We start from the raw sequence: 19,198 nt of genomic DNA on the forward strand, positions 1-19,198 counted from the left end.
ACATGAATGAATAGTTTTTCATATTTAATTCATATTTAACAACGTTTTGCTTGTTTGTGAGTGGGCCGGAAAGAGAAAAACAATCACAACAAATTGGATGTGCTCTTGTTGTCAGGCGTCATAAGGCGAATAGGTTCCAGAAGCCATTGATGACATCACGTCCTGTGTGCCAGCTCCTTGGTTTGTGGTGGTTCTCTCCGGCCGCCAGCCAGCCCTGTGCTTAGGTTTATCAGTGTTGTTCCAGCTAGATTGACTACCTTGCCTTGACAATGTGGGCTCGTCAGCCCAGGGGTAGTCAGTCAGATGATTATGCAGAAACGTACGCACCAGGCGTTGTCTGAGGTGAATTTACACAAGCGCTGGAGCACATCGGTGCTCATTTGACGCCAGGGTACCTTCCACAGAGAAAAATCTAGAATAGGTCAATGTTACCTTCATTTAAGGTGTCCACCCCGAGATTGAAAGGTTGTGAGTTTGATCCCCGGGGAAGTCATACCAAAGACAGTGAAAATGGGACTTGATGCATCTCAGCATTAAGGGGAGAGATTGGGGGTAAGGGCCTGTGATAGACTAGCATCCTGTCCACGGGGTGTACTTGTACATCAAGCTGCTACACGGGATAGGCTCCTGCCATATGAGCTGTTCTGGCTTGCGCAAGGCTACTTACTTAGCTTTATTCAGCTATGTTCACTGTAACTTCACCTCTTCAAAAATAGGTAGAGTATAAGATAGCAATGGGGTTGGTTCTTTGTACCAGTTACCTTAGGCAGATAATACAGTAAAGCAGAATGGGACATTCTGAATGAGGGCAGTGAGGAGAACCAACTGTTGATTCCCAGAGGTCAGTGATGCATCAAATACAGCTGTTGTCATTCCTCTCCATGATTTCTCATTTACTGCCTGTCAGAGTAAGTGTACAGTCTAGATCCCAGCAGGTTTGGCTGAAAAATGGACATTTTCCAGTAAGGCACTGGAGCTCGACCTTCACATATAGAATAGATTGAATGCGGTACCATGAGTAATTCATTTGATCCCATTTTGATCTCAGAAGAATGTTGTTTGGGGAGCCAATGCATTTGAAGTAGGGAAACCATTAACCCAGAATGTTGTGGATTCAATTTCCAGATGCAACAAAAGCTAAATGAGACTCTTGCCTTGAAGGAGTCATTGAAAATAAGAATTTGTTCTTAATTGACCTGCTTGGTTAAATAAAGGTCAAATTAAAAAATAGTTTGCTGAATTGGTAAACTGTTGATATTTTGTCATGGAGCTAGTTTGTGTGGTTGCTTGGCTAGTTGGAACCTGACAGCTTGAATCCAGGGAACCTTATCATTCATACTGGATACCATTGAGCAAAGGGCACTACCTGAATTAGTTAGTTAGGTGTACACCCATGATTTATGATCGGTTCATTTGAATGTAAAAGCTGTAGTCTATGCACTTTGATCCCATTAAACAAACTGAGTAATGCAAATATCATACACAAGTCCACTCTAATGATTGTACAATACATCATCATTATACTAGGTTTCTTATGTAGATTCTGTAGACATATCGACGTCTTTTTGTTGCTTTGTTACTGAGTCTTTCATGTAAAGATCATGAACATTCTTATTCATTACCTTTTGTACAGTGTGTTCTTTCATGAATTCTCAATCCTGCACACTTGCCTAGGTTTTTTGAATACTGAATGCAGGTTGTTTCCCCCCCTTCTCAATAAGGTTATTATATCAGCTACATGTCCCTCATACGCACCTTCCAGGCATGATATTCAACAATATTTCATTATTCTGTTGCATAATGCATAAATGCAACACTCACCTCTTATGAATCTTAAAGCTATAACAGTAGAGGGATGTTCCTAAGTGGGTTCCCTCTCCAACAGACCTAACTCAGCAATCCATGCATGATTGGAACAGACCAGACATTCCTAGACGACCCCCCTCCTAGACGACCCACCCCACACACACCCCACACACTCCCTAGAGCTCTCTAACACTCACACTCAGCTGGGGGGAAAGACCACCGTCAGTGAGAGTTGGGAGAAAACACACAAGCTATTGTTCCATTGTTTGATAAGGAATAACAAAAAATGCAACACATTTCCAGACCCTGTCCCCAAATGGGAAGTGAAGTTCTTCTTCTGAGTTTTCTTCTCCAGGACTTTCCCAAATAACAGGCTGACGTTTGATCTGTTCATATATTTGTCTCTCAGGTTTGACGAGGCTTCCCTGTTCAACCAACTGTCTAATGTTGTCATTTGACCCTGTATGCTTTAATTCTATACACTGGGGGTGAGAGTAGATGAGATAAGTAGAGGGTAAAGCTGCTGTCCTGTGTAGGGGCTTAGTGAGCTGTGAGTAAGACAACTGTGTCTGTCCCAGGGGAGGGAGCAGCCAGGACATAAAGTAGCAGCCACGTCTCCTTCACAGCAGCAGTGATGAATGCTAACTCAGATGGGATCGATAGCACATGATGAACGGGAGGCGTTAAAACACACAGTGTCACAGTATTATCTCACTGTGGTGTGTATGTCTCGACTTGTTTTGTGTCTGCAGTGTTCTAAAACTGAAATTGATGAGGTCCAGACGCTTGTCCTTGTAGATACATGATGGATTTATATTATAGATGGTGTTAGCTACCAGACAGCCATACCAGGAGGGACAATTGATATTGTTGAAGCATTTTGACACCTTCAATCAATTAGTGAACTTTCATATGTTTTCCCCAATTCTTAGAATAGAGAAATTACCCTTCTCAAGAGCATTCCTTCCTAGAGAAGTGCCATGAAGCCACTGAAGATTTAGCCTGTGTGGTGACACTAACACAATCACGTTTTAATGTAGTGATATGCAGTTCGGGAATGATTTGTAACTTTTTTGAATGACTCTTTTTACTGCCTCGAGTCCTGATGATTTTTTCTGAGGGACTTTAGTCGTTCATTTGAACTTCTGGCTGGCCCGCAATGAATTCTACTGCAGGATTAATACGCAATACTCTGGCTCAGCGGCTCTGGAGACGTGCTCCGACCAACAGCTGTCTATGATACACTCACCGGACAGTTTATTATGTACAGCCGTTTAGCACCGGGTCGGACCCCTCCTTTGCCTCCAGAACAGCCTGTATTCCCTGGGGCATTCTACAAGGTGTCGTAAACGTTCCACAGGGATGTTGGTCCATGCTGACGCAATGACATAATGCAGTTGCTGTAAATTGGACGGTGGTACATTCATGCTGCAAACAGCCTGTTTTGTGTTGAGGTCTGGGTAGTACGCAGGCCACTCAAGTAAACTGAACTCGCTGTCATGTTCCAGGCAATGTTTTTCCACTCCTCAATTGTCCAGTGTTGGTGATCGCTTGCCTACTGAAGCCGCTTCTTCTTGTTTTTAGCTGATAGGAGTGGAACCCGGTGTGGTCGTCTGCTGTAATAGTCCATCGATGACAAGAATCGATAAGTTGTGCATTCCAAGATGCCGTTCTGCACACCACTGTTGTACTGCGCTGTTATTTGTGGCTGTTAGCTTGCACGATTCCTGTCATTCCCCTTCAACCTCTCTGATCAACAATATGTTTTCGCTCACATGACTGCCGGTGACTGGATGTTTTTTGTTTCGCCCCATTCTCGGTAAACCCTAGAGACCTTTATGCATGAAAAGTCAAGAAGTGAGGCCGTTTCTGAGATATTGGATCCGGCGTGCCTGGCACCACCGAAAATGCCACGCTCAAAGTTGTTTAGGTCACTTGTTTTGTCGATTCTAACGTTTAGTCGAACAGTAACTGACTGCCTCGATGCCTGTCTGCCTGCTTTATATTACAAGCCACGACCATGTGACTCACTGTCTGTAGTAGAAAAACATTTTTGTGAACGGGGTTGTGTACCTAATAAACTGGCCGGTGAGTGTATATACAAGCAGGAACATAAAGCATTCTGCAGGCAGCATAGAGAAGATACGGATAATTGAACTGATAATTGATTGCATGGTGCAAGAATTAAAGTAAGTAATTGATTATTGAACATTTTGATGGACACAGCTTTGTAGAACCAATACACAGCCTTTGCTCAACAAACTCAAACTCGAACGAATCGTTTGGGGGGGCTGCAGTTCACAAACGATATAGTGCTTTTCACCCTCATGACAGTCAACCAATGCATTTCGCTAAGAGTTGTTCACAATCTAGTCCAGTAGCGGCCACAACTAAACCTTCTTACAAATGCATCAAGAAATAATATTATTTGTATACCTAACAATGAACAAATGTACATCGTTTAAAGCTCACTTTTACAAGTCTCAGTCACAAATGACAGGTCCAATAAGCCCCTTTATAGTGAATGACATGTGAACAAGAGGCTTGTTGTCACGACTTCTGCCAAAGTCGATGCCTCTCCTTGTTCAGGCGGTGCTCACCGGTCTTCTAGCCATCATTGATCTATTTTTAATTTTCTATTGGTTTTGTCTTGTCTTCCTACACACCTGGTTCCAATCCCATTCATTACCTGTTGTGTATTAAATTTTTTTGTTTTGTGAATTTTACCACGTTTTCTCCCCAATTTTGTGGTATCCAATTGTTTAGTAGCTACTATCTTGTCTCATCGCTACAACTCCCGTACGGGCTCGGGAGAGACGAAGGTCGAAAGTCATGCGTCCTCCGATACACAACCCAACCAAGCTGCACTGCTTCGTAACACAGCGCTCATCCAACACGGAAGCCAGCCGCACCAATGTGTTGGAGGAAACACCGTGCACCTGGCAACCACCGTCGCTGGTGCGTGATGAGATAAGGATATCCCTACCGGCCAACCTCTCCCTAACCCGGACGACGCTAGGCCAATTGTGCGTCGCCCCACGGACCTCCCGGTCGTGGCCGGTTATGGCAGAGCCTGGGCGCGAACCCAGGGTCTCTGGTGGCACAGCTGGCACTGCAGTACAGCACTGCGCCACCCGGGAGGCACCTGTTGTGTATTTAACCCTCTGTTTCCCTCTGTTTCCCCTCATGTCCTTGTCAGAGATTGTTTGTTGTTCATTTATCATGTGGTTTGTATTGGTGCGCGACGGAGCCTCGTACCCACTTTGTTTTCATTATTGTCATGGTTTTGGAGCCATGTTTTTACGTTATTAAACTACTCCATTTTACCAAGTTCGATTCTCCTGTACCTGACTTCCCTGCCACCTATACACACTTTTATGACACTTGTAGAATCATGACTCTTTCATGTTTTCAGTTTATCGTTCACCAGTAGAGGTTCGTGTGTGCTCTGGGCATTACTGTCTCAAATTAACAAAATCAGTCGAAAGATTTGTTCTTTTGACTGAATGAGTCGAAAAACTCAGTCAGTAAAAAGAGCAGAACCTACCATCACTATTTTTAAAAGCCTACTATGGTTATTTTACATGATTTTTGAATGACTACCTCATCTCTGTACCCCACACATACAATTATCTGTAGGGTCTTTCAGTCATGCAGTTAACACAGGTTCAACCACAAAGACCAGGGAGATGTTCCATTGCCTCGCAAAGAAGGGCACCTATTGGCAGATGGGTAAAAATAAAAGCAGACATTGACTATCCCTTTGAGCATGGTGTTATTATTTAAACTGTGGATGGTGTATCAATACACCCTGTCACTACAAAGATACAGGCATCCTTCCTAACTCAGTTGCCAGAGAGGAAGGAAATCGCTCAGGGATTTCCCCATGAGGCCACTGGTGACTTTAAAACAGTAACAGAGTTTAAAGACTGTGATAGGAGAACACAGAGGATGGAGCAACATCATTGTAGTTACTCCACAATACTAACCTATTTGACATAGTGAAAAGAAGGAAGCCTGTAGGGAATAAAACATATTCTAAAACATTCTTCCTGTTGGCAACAACTCTAAAAATGTGGCATAACAATTCACTTTTTGTCCTGAATATAAAGTGTTATGTATGGGACAAATCCAATACAACCCATTACCGACTAACACTCTTCATATTTTGAAGCATAGTAGTGGCTGCATCATGTTATGGGTATGCTTGTAATCGTTAAGGATTGGGGAGTTTTCAGGATAATAAAGAGACTGAATGGAGCTGTAATTTTCCTCAACATAGAATGAACATATCTTTCAAATTTTGTGAACATTATGTAATAGTTTTGACAGTAGTTTGACTACTCTGTACAATGAGAGTGATGTCGCTCCATTTGTTTATCTTACCTCTTGAAGGAGCTTAAGGGCCTTTACATGTCTAAAAAAACAACAAGAGAGAGTGATAGGTTAGTGATATTGTCAGCTTAAATGGGAATCCATTCACACATACATTCAGAGAGGTAAATACTTTAGCAGATTATTACAAGATATAAAAGAACAAGATACAAAACGTGTGTCACATGATTTACATAGAGAAACATTCTCCAACAAGTCAAATGTACTCTCCGAAGTATATCAGAAGAACAGTTCACTGTCTGCTGAGGATGTGCTGATATTCAATAACTTACACCAGACACTCATTTAATTGGCTGTCAGTTTGGGATGCTGTGGATGCTACTCAATAAATTAGTGAAGACAGTGATGAATAGTACAGAGAGAGGGAGAGAGAGAGAGGAGAATGAGAGAGAGAGAGAGAGAGAGAGAGAGAGAGAGAGAGAGAGAGAGAGAGAGAGAGAGAGAGAGAGAGAGAGAGGAGAATGAGCGACAGAGAGAGAGAGAGAGAGAGAGAGAGAGAGAGAGCGAATGGCCTGACTAAAGCAGGGATGCTACTAAATCCATTAAAAGAGATACTCACAGTCTCTCAGAGTCCACCAGCTCTTTGGCGACGTAGAAGGCTCTGGATCGTCCATCAATCTGGGTGACAGAAGCGAAGGCAGCAAGAAGTGAATGAACAGAGCTAATGTTAAAATGCTCTCTTTAGGTACTTATTCCTGTGAAACACTGATAGCAACAGCGACACGGGAGAAGGAGATTGAGGAAAAGCTCATTTTGATTTACTTGATTATCCACTGTCAAAATAAGAGTGATTATTTGATTAGAGTGGAGCATAGATGTGAAAGCTTTTTAAAATACACAAATTTAAATTCAGATGCATTATGTATGAGAGGCTGGCTGGCTATTTCTGGGACTGGCGCAACTATTTTTCTCCTTATTGTGTTGTTCTTTTGAAGAAGAAGAAGAAGAAAGCAAGGAAGTGTGAGTCACGTGGCGGGAGCCCGGCTGATATTATTGTGGCAGTGGGATGGGGGTGGGGTCCATCTCTGGGCTACTGTAAAATGGCTGCTTGAAAAGAAAGACGTTTCAACAGAAAGTGATAGCCACCATTGAATGTGGTAGCCAAGTGAAATATTATATTGTGGATATTACAAGTAAAGGTCATCCATCTTAGATATACTTAATAATAAGCGTTTCATTCCCAAATCTTTCAAGATCTGTACAACCTGTGACTTAACACATGCCCACAGAGTTTCATCGTCTAATGTGTTTACTGCTCGCTGTGTGTATCACCTGTTTGTCAAAGCCGTGCTCCACTCCTCCCTCCTCCTCCTCTGAGGTGAGTCCATGGTCCTCTTCAGCTGAGAGCCCCGCTAGAGTATCGCTCATTGGGAAAGGCTCTGTGTAGGCACTGCAACATCAGGGAGAGGAGAGGGACATTACATTCACTGGCAAAGGTTTTACTATAGATGCTGCAAGAATGCAAAAAAGACACATTCATTTTTCAATTCACCTATCCCCTTGCGTGTATTATCCTCTCCGCTGTGTGTGTGTGTCCTACAGTAGTAACATGGATGACTGAAGCCAGATTGCCGGGACATTAACAGCATGAGTAGAAGCGTTTGTTTGGGGTCTTGCTGTGAACAGGTTCATCACAGCAAGACAGACCACACACACACACACACACACACACACACACACACACACACACACACACACACACACACACACACACACACACACACACACACACACACACACACACACACACACACACACACACACACACACACACTGTTAGAAGTACTGTGCTGTACCGATATACACACAGATACAGTGTGATGGAACCACACACACATTTCGGTAGAGGATATAATGAGTATGTTATATTTAAGCAATACAGCTCGAGGGGGTGTGGAATATGGCCAATATACCACAGCTACGGGCTGTTCTTTAGCACGATGCAACGCAGAGTTCCTGGATACTGCCCTTAGCCGTGGTATATTGGCCATATACCACATAACCCCGAGGGGCCTTATTGCTATTATATACTGGTTACCAACTTAATTAGAGCAGTAAAAATACATGTTTTATCATACCCCTGATATACGGTCTGATATACCTCGGCTGTCAGCCAATAAGCATTCAAGGCTCGAGCCACCCAGTTTATAATGACGACTATAACAGATCACCCTGTAGAGACAGAGGCTATTACAGGCCTGTACTGCATCTATACCCTCTCAGCCCCTGAGTACCAAAGGTTAAAAGAGTTTCTAGCTGGACTTCATATTCACCGAGACACAGTCATCCTTCATCTTGCCCTTACCACACTGTAGGGTCTCACACAGGACCCGGTGCTATTGGCTGGGCTGGAGGAGCATTACTCATCTGTGACCTCCCTTTATCCCCCCTGAGGGGCCAGATCACACTGGGGGTCCCTGTTGATGGTGATAGGGCTAGAGAGTGTCTGTGAACCTTTGAGTCCTAGGAGCTCATAGTTACTATATAGCTGGGCTATCTAAAATAGAGTTGTACATTTTCTTGCGATCAAAACCGTTTCAGCTTTTGCACTGTGCCATAGATCATCACCATCCTCAGCTTCTCCAATAATATAGTGCTGTTTAAATAGTAGGCCTAGGCTACTAAAGGCATACTCTCTATCCCCCAGTGTCTGGGCACAGGAGTCTTTTCTTGTGCAACCTCTGTTATAATGGGAAGCCCAAATGGTTTCCTTTCATAATCGAATTACACGTTTAGTGCAAATATGTTTAGTTGGTTCCATACAGTATGTGTTAGACATATACACTGAGTGTTAAAAACATAAGGAACTCTTTCCATAACATACACTGACCAGGTGAGTCCACTTGAAAGCTATGATCCCTCATTGATGTCACTTGTAAAATCCACTTCAATCAGTGTAGATGAAGGGGAGGAGACGGGTTAAAGAAGGATTTCTAAGCCTTGAGACAAATGAGACATGGATTGTGTATGTGTGCCATTCAGAGGGTGAATGGGCAAGACAAAGTATTGAAGTGTCTTTGAACGGGGCATGGTAGTAGGTGCACCAGTTTCTGTTTTCTTTTTCATGCTCAACAGTTTCCCATGTGTAGGCAACTTGTTTGCTGTTTGGTCCTTGGAGGACCTCTTGTCTGTTTCAAATCTCCAGTACCTGTCAAAAGTTATGGGAGCGGGCACATTCCTGTAGTCATGACATCATCCTGCACGGGCGCCAATATTAGAAAGGAGTCAACTGTGAATAGGGAATTAAATTACATTTATTTTATGAATGGGTTCCGATGAAGATGATGTCTACTTATTATTAAGGATTTTGAAATGAAGGATTTGGAAACATGCCTTTTACATTGATTACCAGTTATGTGATTCATTGTAATTTTGACAGTGGTATGTCCCAGGCAGGGATTAAGTGATTTTAAGCGTCTGTTTTGATCTCCGGCAGATTTGGTGTGGTAAACGTGAGGCGAGGCTGACGTGAGCATGGCATACCTCAACCTCAATGGGATAGACAGGTTTGCTTGCTCCAAGTCATTTCCTTTTCATTGAAGTATTATTGAAATATTTGTGATTATTTGTAAATATTGCCAATTGCACATGTGGACCATCATATTCAACTATAAGTAAAAGCTTAACTTCTGCACCTATATCCTGCATCACAATGCTCAGTTTGTCCTATAATGTCTCATAGTACTATCCTTTCTCTGCCAGCGTCTAGGCACAAGGGACATAATTGGTCTCATATAGCAATACAGCAGTAGAGAGCTACATTAGTGACAATATGTATAAACCATTACTGAACCGTTAGATTGAAATACTAGCATTTCAGAGCCCACTGAGGGTAATTTCTCACCAGAGTCACCAAGAGTGATTTCCTGCTCAACCTCTGTTATAATAGGAAGCCCAAATGTAATGGTTTATTATCCTGATTTATTCCACATTAAAAATTCAAAAATGTTTCCCTGGTTCCATATGTAATATATGTCCTCAATCACACTATATAATTTTGCTATCAGTAAAACTGCTTCCTACGAACAATACTTGAAAGACTTTAAAATGCTCATTACACGGCAATATAATTATGCCAGCAATCTCTTTGCCTTTGCAACCAGTGTCTTCTTTAATACCTGGGAGTTAAATCTAATGTGACAAATTCAAAAGTGATTTTCTATTAAAAGACCTATATGTCCTTTTCCAAGGATTAGATGGGGCATGTAATATGTAAAAAAAATGGAGCATTCAAATATGTATTAGATGCAATCAGAAGGGTATTTTCTGTCTTCGTAATAATACTATTAAAGAAAATAGGAATACGGTCATTAGTCGACTCGACATGGGAGATGTAAACGCAGATGTGGATTTAAAAACATAACCGTTTGAAATTGTTTTGAGCTGCTTATGTTGATCATTATGTGTGATCTAAGGCTGTTGTGCTGCTAGTTGTCTGACAGTGTTGTATGAGGTAGCATGCTTAGAGCCTGTCCCCTGACTGTGACTGCCATGATAAGGCATCAACGCAAACAACAGGAGAGCATCTGACAGGCTATTTCTCTATTGAGTGGGACCTGGTGTTGTCATACTGTGAGAACCCTGCTTAAATGGTCCAGACTGAGTCCCGCTGACTCTTTTACAGTAACCCCTCCTCTGTTCTACCAGTGAAGACAACAACAGCACATTGTAGTTGTAGGTCGGACCTGACATTCCTGACAACACCACACCTCGTCTTGTTGTTCCAGTCCTGGGGGAGTCTGGGAACATACACCCTGCCTCGCCCTCACACCCCACCCCGCCATGGTGGCCCCCATCGCCTCCGTCTTCCCCCTACCCCTCAGTCCTGTCTCCCTCGCTCCCTCTGCCCTTGTCTTGCATTTCCTGTAAACAGCAGGGTGGAGTGTAAGCCTATAAGGCAGGACTCTTCCTCCCTGGGGATTACCTGGCAATGACCTCAGAGGGCCTGGCTCCAGGCCTGCTGTAGCCCACGCCCTGCCCTGCCGCACCAGAGACCGCCCAGCCACCACGGTAACAGTGGACAGCCACCACCCTCTACAACAATGCACTCAGGACGTCTCTCTGAGCAGAACTAACACAGCACAGAGGCAGAGAAGAACTACAAAGGAGAGGATACACTAGAGGCTGCACTAGGGAATTGCCAATCATACTGCTGTATCCCAAGGTCCACTTTAAGCCTTTTACCATAACAGAAAATAATTCTCTCTCTCTCTTTCTCTTGACATGAATCAAACCTGGTGTAAAATGTTGTATGCTGTAGTAACTTTCTGACTTTGTGGTAACTATTTGCCTTATTTTGTGGGTATATCCCCTTGTCTCATTTCCGCCCACTGTCCCTTGGTCCCTCTGCCCTCAACAGTCCCGATCCTCTCTGTTGGGCGGCGAGAGAAGAGTGTTAAGTTAACTTCTGAATATGCTCAATAAATCACTCTGCCATCATTGGCCCGCAGGGCTAGGACAGTAGCAATGTCAACCCCTCAGCAAGAGCTTAGCAGGAAAACAAACACACGAATGCACACACACAAACACATATGCACGCACGCACGCAGGCAGGCAGGCAGGCACACACACACACACACACACACACACACACACACACACACACACACACACACGCACACGCACACGCACACGCACACGCACACAGACACACACAGACACAAAACAGACACAGCATCCCTGGCAACAGAAGTCTATCCAGGGAGAATGCAGCCGAGGCGACAGGACAGATAGGCCCCTTTAGATCAGTTAGGTTTCAGACTTCTAGCAAACAATGAGCCCAATCGATAACGTCACCAGCTCTGGGGGACTATTGTCTGAGAAATGGAGGAGATTCTAACGTGTGGCACATTGGTTTCCAACAAACTCCAGATAAACAGTGAGGTCATTGATCATGATAGGGAATGGTATTCATCCACGGAGACTCGCAGTGCCTATGAAGTCGACAATAAGCCTGGTTTTGTGAGAAAGGCTTCCCTCTGAGAAGACATGCAGGCTTTTAGCCTCTTCTAAAATAGAACTTGCATGGAAATATGGGTCAAATATGCATTGGAAATAAGCAACATAATAAACTGTGAATCAAAATATACAATAATTGCATAATTGCATCTCGATCTAAAATGTCTAAATAAAAATAATGAATTTAAATGATCAATATACTGTAAGTGTGAAATAAGCATAAATAACCATAAATGGCAGCTGTGGCAATTTCCAAGGAACTGGTGTGAAAATGCTTTTTAAATGTTTTTATGTTAAGAGGCCTGTAGTAATGGCCAGTCCCTATAAATGCATACCAGCCATCAAACAGGTGTCTAATTGTGACTGTGGGTGGCCTGGGCTGGCTGTAGAGAGTGGTGGCAGAGACCAACGAGAGGGACATTTAGTCCTACAGTAGCAGGTCCCAGTGATTGATCCTCCTATCTCTATCTCTCTCTGCTTTAAATCTCTCCATCCCTCCAGGGCTCAATCAAAGAGAGGCACTCAGGGAAACCGCCTTTAATAAAAGCGATCCTAAACTTAACCACAAATGTCAGGGACAAGAGAGCAATTAAACCAACCCACTCTTACTCCTCCTCCTTCTTTCTCGTTTTCTTCCATCACTTTGTCTTATTTCCATGGCTCTCCCTCTCTTTCTTCCTCCACTTTCTGTTCCTCATCACGCCTTTCCCTCCCTCTCTTTCTAGCACCCACTTTCTCTCTCATCTTTTGTAATCCAAATCCCCTTGTCCTGCTTTCTACAGTACCTCTCTCTCTCCCTCTCTTTCTCCCTCTCTCCCACCCGTCCACCCACCCACACACTCTCTCTCTCTCTCTCTCTTTTAATTTTAACCCATAATTACTTCTATTGTGAATAAACCTGAGCTCTGTCTACGGTGTTCAGTCTGTGAGCTATTCCATCCCCTCAGACACACTATGAAGCGAACACCAGATGCGACCCTGAAATCCAGGAAATGAGAAAGTGGGATAAGCTCTCCCACAAGCATTGTCCATCTTCCCAAACTGAACGAGCCTCGTCAAATCAGGCTGCTCATCTCTCACAGAACATAACACTCTCCAAGAAATCTGGTCAGCCAGGAGCTGATGTTCATTTGAGCTACAGTTATCTTGAAGCTGGTCTAGAGTTTGCAATGTTGAAGTGATGCAGCCTGGCCAAACCAGTCCACTGGACGACAGGGGAGAGTGGTTATGGGGAAGAGCCCTCTCTGCCGACTAGGGTTGCAAAATGCTGGTAACTTAAAACAATTCCAAGTTTTTCAGAAATCACAGTAGGATTTCAGGATTTCATGCTTATTCCCTCCTGATTCCCTCCTGATTCTAGGAATCATCCAACTGTGACTTCCAGTGAATTTTGGGAATTTTGCAACCCTACTGCAGACTGTACACTATCTTTTTCAGTTCAGACGACCCCCAGTTCAGACGACCACTGAAGAGGCCCAACATCCGTGGTTGTGAATTTGTTTTACTGTATTACTGTACCTCTCAGGCTCCTGCTCAGGTGACTGGGGTTTGCTGTCGATCCCAGGGAAGCTGTTCATATCCACATAACCATCGTTGTCATTAGAGGGGGCCACTATGCGTTTGGGGTCCTCAAAGAAATCTGTGACTTTCATGGATCTGGTAGGTCTCCCGCCAGGGCGGATCTGGATGTTCTCATAGTCAGAGCTCATAGCTGGGATGTTCTCATATTCAGACGTGTCTGCACTGGGGAAGGAGATAGAGCGGGGTTTGGTCAGGGGGAGGGGCATGAGGGGGCGGCGGGAGCGCTCCTCGAAGGACTCCACCCTGGACACGCCCCTGCTACCATAGGCTTTAGGGTCTTCTTTCCTGAGGTCTTTGTAGAGCAGAAAGGTGGAGGGAAGGTCTGGAGGGCGCTGCTGGGGCTTCACCATACGAGACTGGGACTGAGGGGAGCCAGTGCTCCTGCGCTCCAGTTCCAGGAGTCTTGTTGGGCCATGGTGGCTGGACTCAGAGGAGGAGCGCGAGGAGCGTATGCTCCCGTCACCAAAGCCTTTAGTGTCCGTTTTCCTCTTGAACTTCAGGGTCAGGAAGCGCTTGAATGAGGACTTCTTCTTCTTGGGCTTGTTGTCTGTGGACTCAGGAGAGACGCTGATCAGGAGGGATGGGGAGCTCTTAGTGACCGGTCTCTTGGTGATGATAGCCAGCTCAAAGGGAGGTGGGATGTCCACCAGAGAGGTTGGCATGGAGACATCGCTGGACGACTGGTGGCTCCGCTGAGAGAAGCTTCCGGAAGAAGTGCTAAAACATGGCAGAGAGAGGGTGTCATCTGTCCTTTTCATCCTGCCATCATCCTTCAGGGATTGGTCGGCCTCTATGTGAGCTCCCAATGACAGTTCTCGACCCTCTGCGGAGTATGAGTTTGGGTATAGTAAGAAGGGGCGTGGCTTCAGAGAGGGGATGAGTCTGTTGACCTCCGGCTGCTCAGGACGTCGCAGAGGTTCTCCGTTCTGGTCTAAGGCCACAGTACAGTAGTCATAAGTACTCTGGTACTCTGATGTCTCCTCAGGAACTGTCTCAGGGACATAACCCGAAACCTTCCCAGAGTAGGAGCGCGACCGCGTCACAATGCTCTTCCGGTCCAGAGACATAAAGTTCTCCCCCTCAGAGTCAAAGCCGGCCTCCTCATAGATGTGCTCCTCGCTGTCTGACTCTGAGTCATCATGATAAGGTACGATGTGGCAGTCTAGCTCCTCTATGTCCTCCTCGAAGGCCTCTGTGGTGTGGGCGAACACCACCCTGTTGGTGAGCTCTGGGGTCCGTGTCCGGTCCAGGTCTGCTGGCACTGTGATGTTACACAGCCTGAGACGGGGCTGGCAGCTGTTCCGCTGGCTGGAGAAAGCCTGCTCACGCTTGGCTGTTCTCTCTCTCACACTCCTCCCTCTGATCTGCTTCCTCTCCGTGTCATCCGTCTCATCATCGTCCCCAATCTCCACATAGTCCTCTGATGAGGCACCGTCCAGCTGCTGAAAGTCATGTGCCTCAGGGCAGAGGGAGTCATCGATATCTGCGTATTCATCCACATCCTCTATGGCTGTTTCTATGTGTTGGGAGGATTGTTCAGGAGTGTCCTGGACCTCACCCTCTCTCCGTTTAACCTCTAGCTCTTCCACATCGTCTGATGACAAATAATAAGGCTCTTGGTTAGAGGTGCCTGCTGTGTCCATCTCCTTTGCAGTGTGTGGTTTGTCACCACAGAATGTATCATCGTGATTCACCTCAGGGTAGGTGGCGCTCATCCTGTCAGCAGGCACTGCCTCGATGACGGAGTAAGGCCCAAACACATCCTCAGTGCTGCCAGAGAAACGGAAATGGCCAGAGGGGTCCTTGGTGGCGCGCTCAGGCTGCCACACACCTGTGTCACCGGGCTCACCAGTGTCACATGTGTAAACAGGCTCATCTGAGGGGCCAATCACATCGTAGGGATACTCCTCGCCGACGGGTGGGAGTGTACAGCAGTGTGCTCCCAGTAAGAGATCCTCTGCTTCCTCTTCAGCCTCATCAGTGGGTACCTTACACTTTAAATATTCACCACCAGGTGAGCTGACTTCCTCTTCAAGCCCAATGTCAGTATCTGCAGCAGGCTGACTAGGGGTGGTCCCATGATCATGATCTTCGGTGTCTGGTTCTTCAACATCTTCTTCTGGGTACCCTATAGGTTTATCAGATGTTTCAGTCTCCTCAGCTAAACTCTGATTATCTTCCTCCTCCGCTTTGATTCCCCCCCTTTCCTCATCTCCTCTCTCACACAGAAACACATTGTCACTCTCATGTAGGTTCAAGTCATCTGCTGCATTACAGTCTATCTCCTCTGCAGCAATGTGAGTGTCAGACGAACCAGTGTTTTCCATTTCAGATGCATTGTTCTCTCTCTCTATCTCATCCCCCTCCTGCTCATTCTCCTTCTCACCATAATCTGTGATGCCATTGTCATTAAGGATTTCCTCTGGTGCTGCTTCCTCCTGGTTGTGATCTGTGGAGTGGGGTATGAGGTCCTCTGACCCTTCCTGGTGGTCCTTAGGTTCCCCCTCTGAGGAGGTCAAGTCTCCATTGCTCAAACCGTGAGGGGGGCATTGCTCTTCCTCTGCCTCTGTCTCAGATGAGGAGGGTCTGGCCATTGCAGCGGTGGGAGGTTTGGGACCCCAGGTAGAGGGACAAGGCTTTGACATCAGTTTGGACTGCACCTTGATCGTGAGGTGACTCCGGATCTTTGGTCGGGGAACTTGGAGTCTCTTCTGTAAATCTGGAAAGGAAATGACAGAAAGTGTGGTTCATTGCAGTTCAAATACAATGTTCAACCTCAATAGTAGTTGAAGTAGTAGTTGAAGGTGCAATATCCTACCTAGAATCATCTTTCATTAACCTTTTATACATTTGGTTGGCTTTTGGATGTATGGATATAAAACAAGCAACCCCTTAGCCTTGTCTTTATTTGGTAAGAGAAAGGCTGCAGATATGTCTCAAACTCTGTGACATGCAGATGGCTAGAGGGGACGCATCTACAGGAAAAACAACACACCCATAGGGAACATACTGTAGGAACAATAACATCTACCTGAGTGGAATACAGAGATGTATTGCATGCTCTACACTTTTCAGCTTATAGGGCATGATCATAATGAAATGACATGCGGAGACAGACATAAACAAACTTTCATTGTCTTTTACCTCTATGTCAAAGTCCCCTGTTTAGAAAATCAGATACTGTATGCAGCATGTACCTCACAGTCAAGTCCAGTGTTTTCTACCAACTTGCTTTGAAGGGTGGAAAACCTGTCAAAGATAGCTGACTGGTTGATACGTCTTTTGGTGAAACACACCCTTACTTAACAAAACTTATACACCCCTGGTCTCTTCCTGTTATTTAGTACCTGCCCTGACGCACATCCTATTAAACTTTGTGTGCACTCTGTACTCTACCTCCTTGTCCATCTGTCTGCCTCTCTGTCTCTGTGTGCATGTCTGGCTGTCTGTCTTGTCTGTCTGCCTGTCTTATCCCTCTCTCTCTCTCTCTCTCTCTCTCTCTCTCTCTCTCTCTCTCTCTCCCTGTTGTTTTCCAACACTGCTAATGAACTATTCCAGCAGACTCCCATTGAAGAACTTGACGCAGGAAGTCCACGAAGGAAGGACATTAACAGCGTGCCCTCACTCCTCCATGAACCCTTCTAGGAGTACAAATTCTAACAACACAAATGGACTTCCTTTTTGTCATTCTTCCCCTGACACACACACACACACACACACACACACACACACACACACACACACACACACACACACACACACACACACACACACACACACACACACACACACACACACACACACACACACACACACACACACACACACACACACACACACAAACACACACGCACACTTTTTCTGAAAAGGTCCTTTCAGTGGGAAAAATAACAATAAAACAGAGAAAAAACAAACTTCCAGTCCCACAAAGTCCTTCTGCAAACAACAGGATATGAATTACGCAACAAGAATTCAATTAAAACAAACGGTTGAAAAACAAAGGAAAAATAGAAAAATAGGACCATGACTGTGCCAAACTTACAGGATAATCATGAAATATCCCGCATCACATAATAACAACAATTCTATAAAATACTCTGTGAATAGGCCAATCACCACAGTGCAGTGGAAATGCAGTAGAGCTACCTTTGGCTTCACCTCTAAACTGGCATAAATAATCCCATCATACTGTATCTCATACAGTATAACCGATATAGGATTTTCGGATCCGATTTTAGAGTGGAAATATACACCGATATATCGCCCAATATTTTCATAATTATAGCTGCAATTCAAAATATACATTTTTTTCTGTATGGATTGTGCTTAATAATATGCCACATGAATCGCCCGAACAGCCCAAGGACAGAACTACACAAACTGGTTCACCTATTATGGTTAATTGACTTTAATTCTGCAATAGCTGTTATCTCACCCAAAGTGAGATTTGACCTCCTATTAGTAGTTGATCTATCAAAGAAAAGGAAAGTCCTTTTAAAAAATAACAACTAATCGAAACAATAACCTGTTTGGTCTCTGATCCTGTAGTGATTTTAGTTATTCAATTTGTTCTCCAATGCTATTTCAAGTGGTGTAGGGAAAAAATACATTTGTTTAACACAAAATTGAGAAATGCTAAATCTCTTTTGCTCTCTCTCTCTCTCTCTCGCTCACACACATACACCCACACTTGGAGTATCCTTTATGTAAACACAGTAAGTAGATGAGTATGCTATATCAGGCTCCCAATTAATTTTCTTGAATATGCATCGTCACTTGAATTTTAGCCTACATACCTGTGTTCATTTTGGGACATCATCCGCTATAGCAACCGAGAGTTATCCACGTGTTTTCTTTTTCAAACGCAGGAATCAACCGCCACAATATGTCCACAGGTTCTGTGAATTTATCCCAAATTCATGTTGAAAGTATTCAAGTGGTCTAAATTCAACATTTCACAATTTTCTCTGGTTGTTTTTCCAAGTACTGGCTACTACTCTGTCAAGGTAGTAGCTGTTTGCCTACAGAGCATCCCTTTTCTTTAGCTGATGCGCGACTGGTGCGCTCGCGAAGTATACCGGAGGCGCTCTGTCGCGCATCCTGAGAAGGAAGGTCTATTTCGCAGACATGGAACACTGACCAAACCCACTTCATCCACATTCAACTCAATAAAAGTGTTGCATTTCGAATTACAATAGCTATACATGTACACCATAAATGCATTTATTTCAAATGAGCAAATCGTTTTTTATAAATTGCAAATTATTTGTGACCTATTTGCCTACCTGAAATTGATTTATTTGGATTTGCTAGAACTTTCATGTATTTGACACGTCAGTACATAGTTGGATGCATTGAATGTGTAAGTATCCCAGGCTATAAGCTTAATGAGACAATGTTCATATTAACAGGGTCGTTTTTAAGCATCTGGTTTCAGTGTCTCAAATGATTCACATAT

General features: G+C 44.4%; 1 protein-coding gene across 2 annotated transcripts in view; it reads right to left on the reverse strand.

Moving 5' to 3' along the window:
* Positions 1 to 18,814, reverse strand: part of LOC118400156 (FYVE, RhoGEF and PH domain-containing protein 5-like) — a 43,889-nt gene extending 25,075 nt beyond the window's left edge. For both annotated transcript variants that reach the window (XM_035796706.2, XM_035796705.2), the window contains exons 1-5: positions 18,537 to 18,814; positions 13,678 to 16,459; positions 7,474 to 7,591; positions 6,761 to 6,819; positions 6,193 to 6,223 (exon numbers count right to left, since the gene is read on the reverse strand). In XM_035796706.2, the coding sequence (XP_035652599.1) occupies positions 6,193 to 6,223; positions 6,761 to 6,819; positions 7,474 to 7,591; positions 13,678 to 16,459; positions 18,537 to 18,546 (3,000 nt within the window). In that variant the 5' untranslated portion in view covers positions 18,547 to 18,814. The remainder of the gene's footprint in view (positions 1 to 6,192; positions 6,224 to 6,760; positions 6,820 to 7,473; positions 7,592 to 13,677; positions 16,460 to 18,536) is intronic.
* Positions 18,815 to 19,198: the final 384 nt, after the last annotated feature.

Source organism: Oncorhynchus keta, chromosome 21, assembly GCF_023373465.1.
Source record: "Oncorhynchus keta strain PuntledgeMale-10-30-2019 chromosome 21, Oket_V2, whole genome shotgun sequence".
NCBI lineage: Eukaryota > Metazoa > Chordata > Actinopteri > Salmoniformes > Salmonidae > Oncorhynchus > Oncorhynchus keta.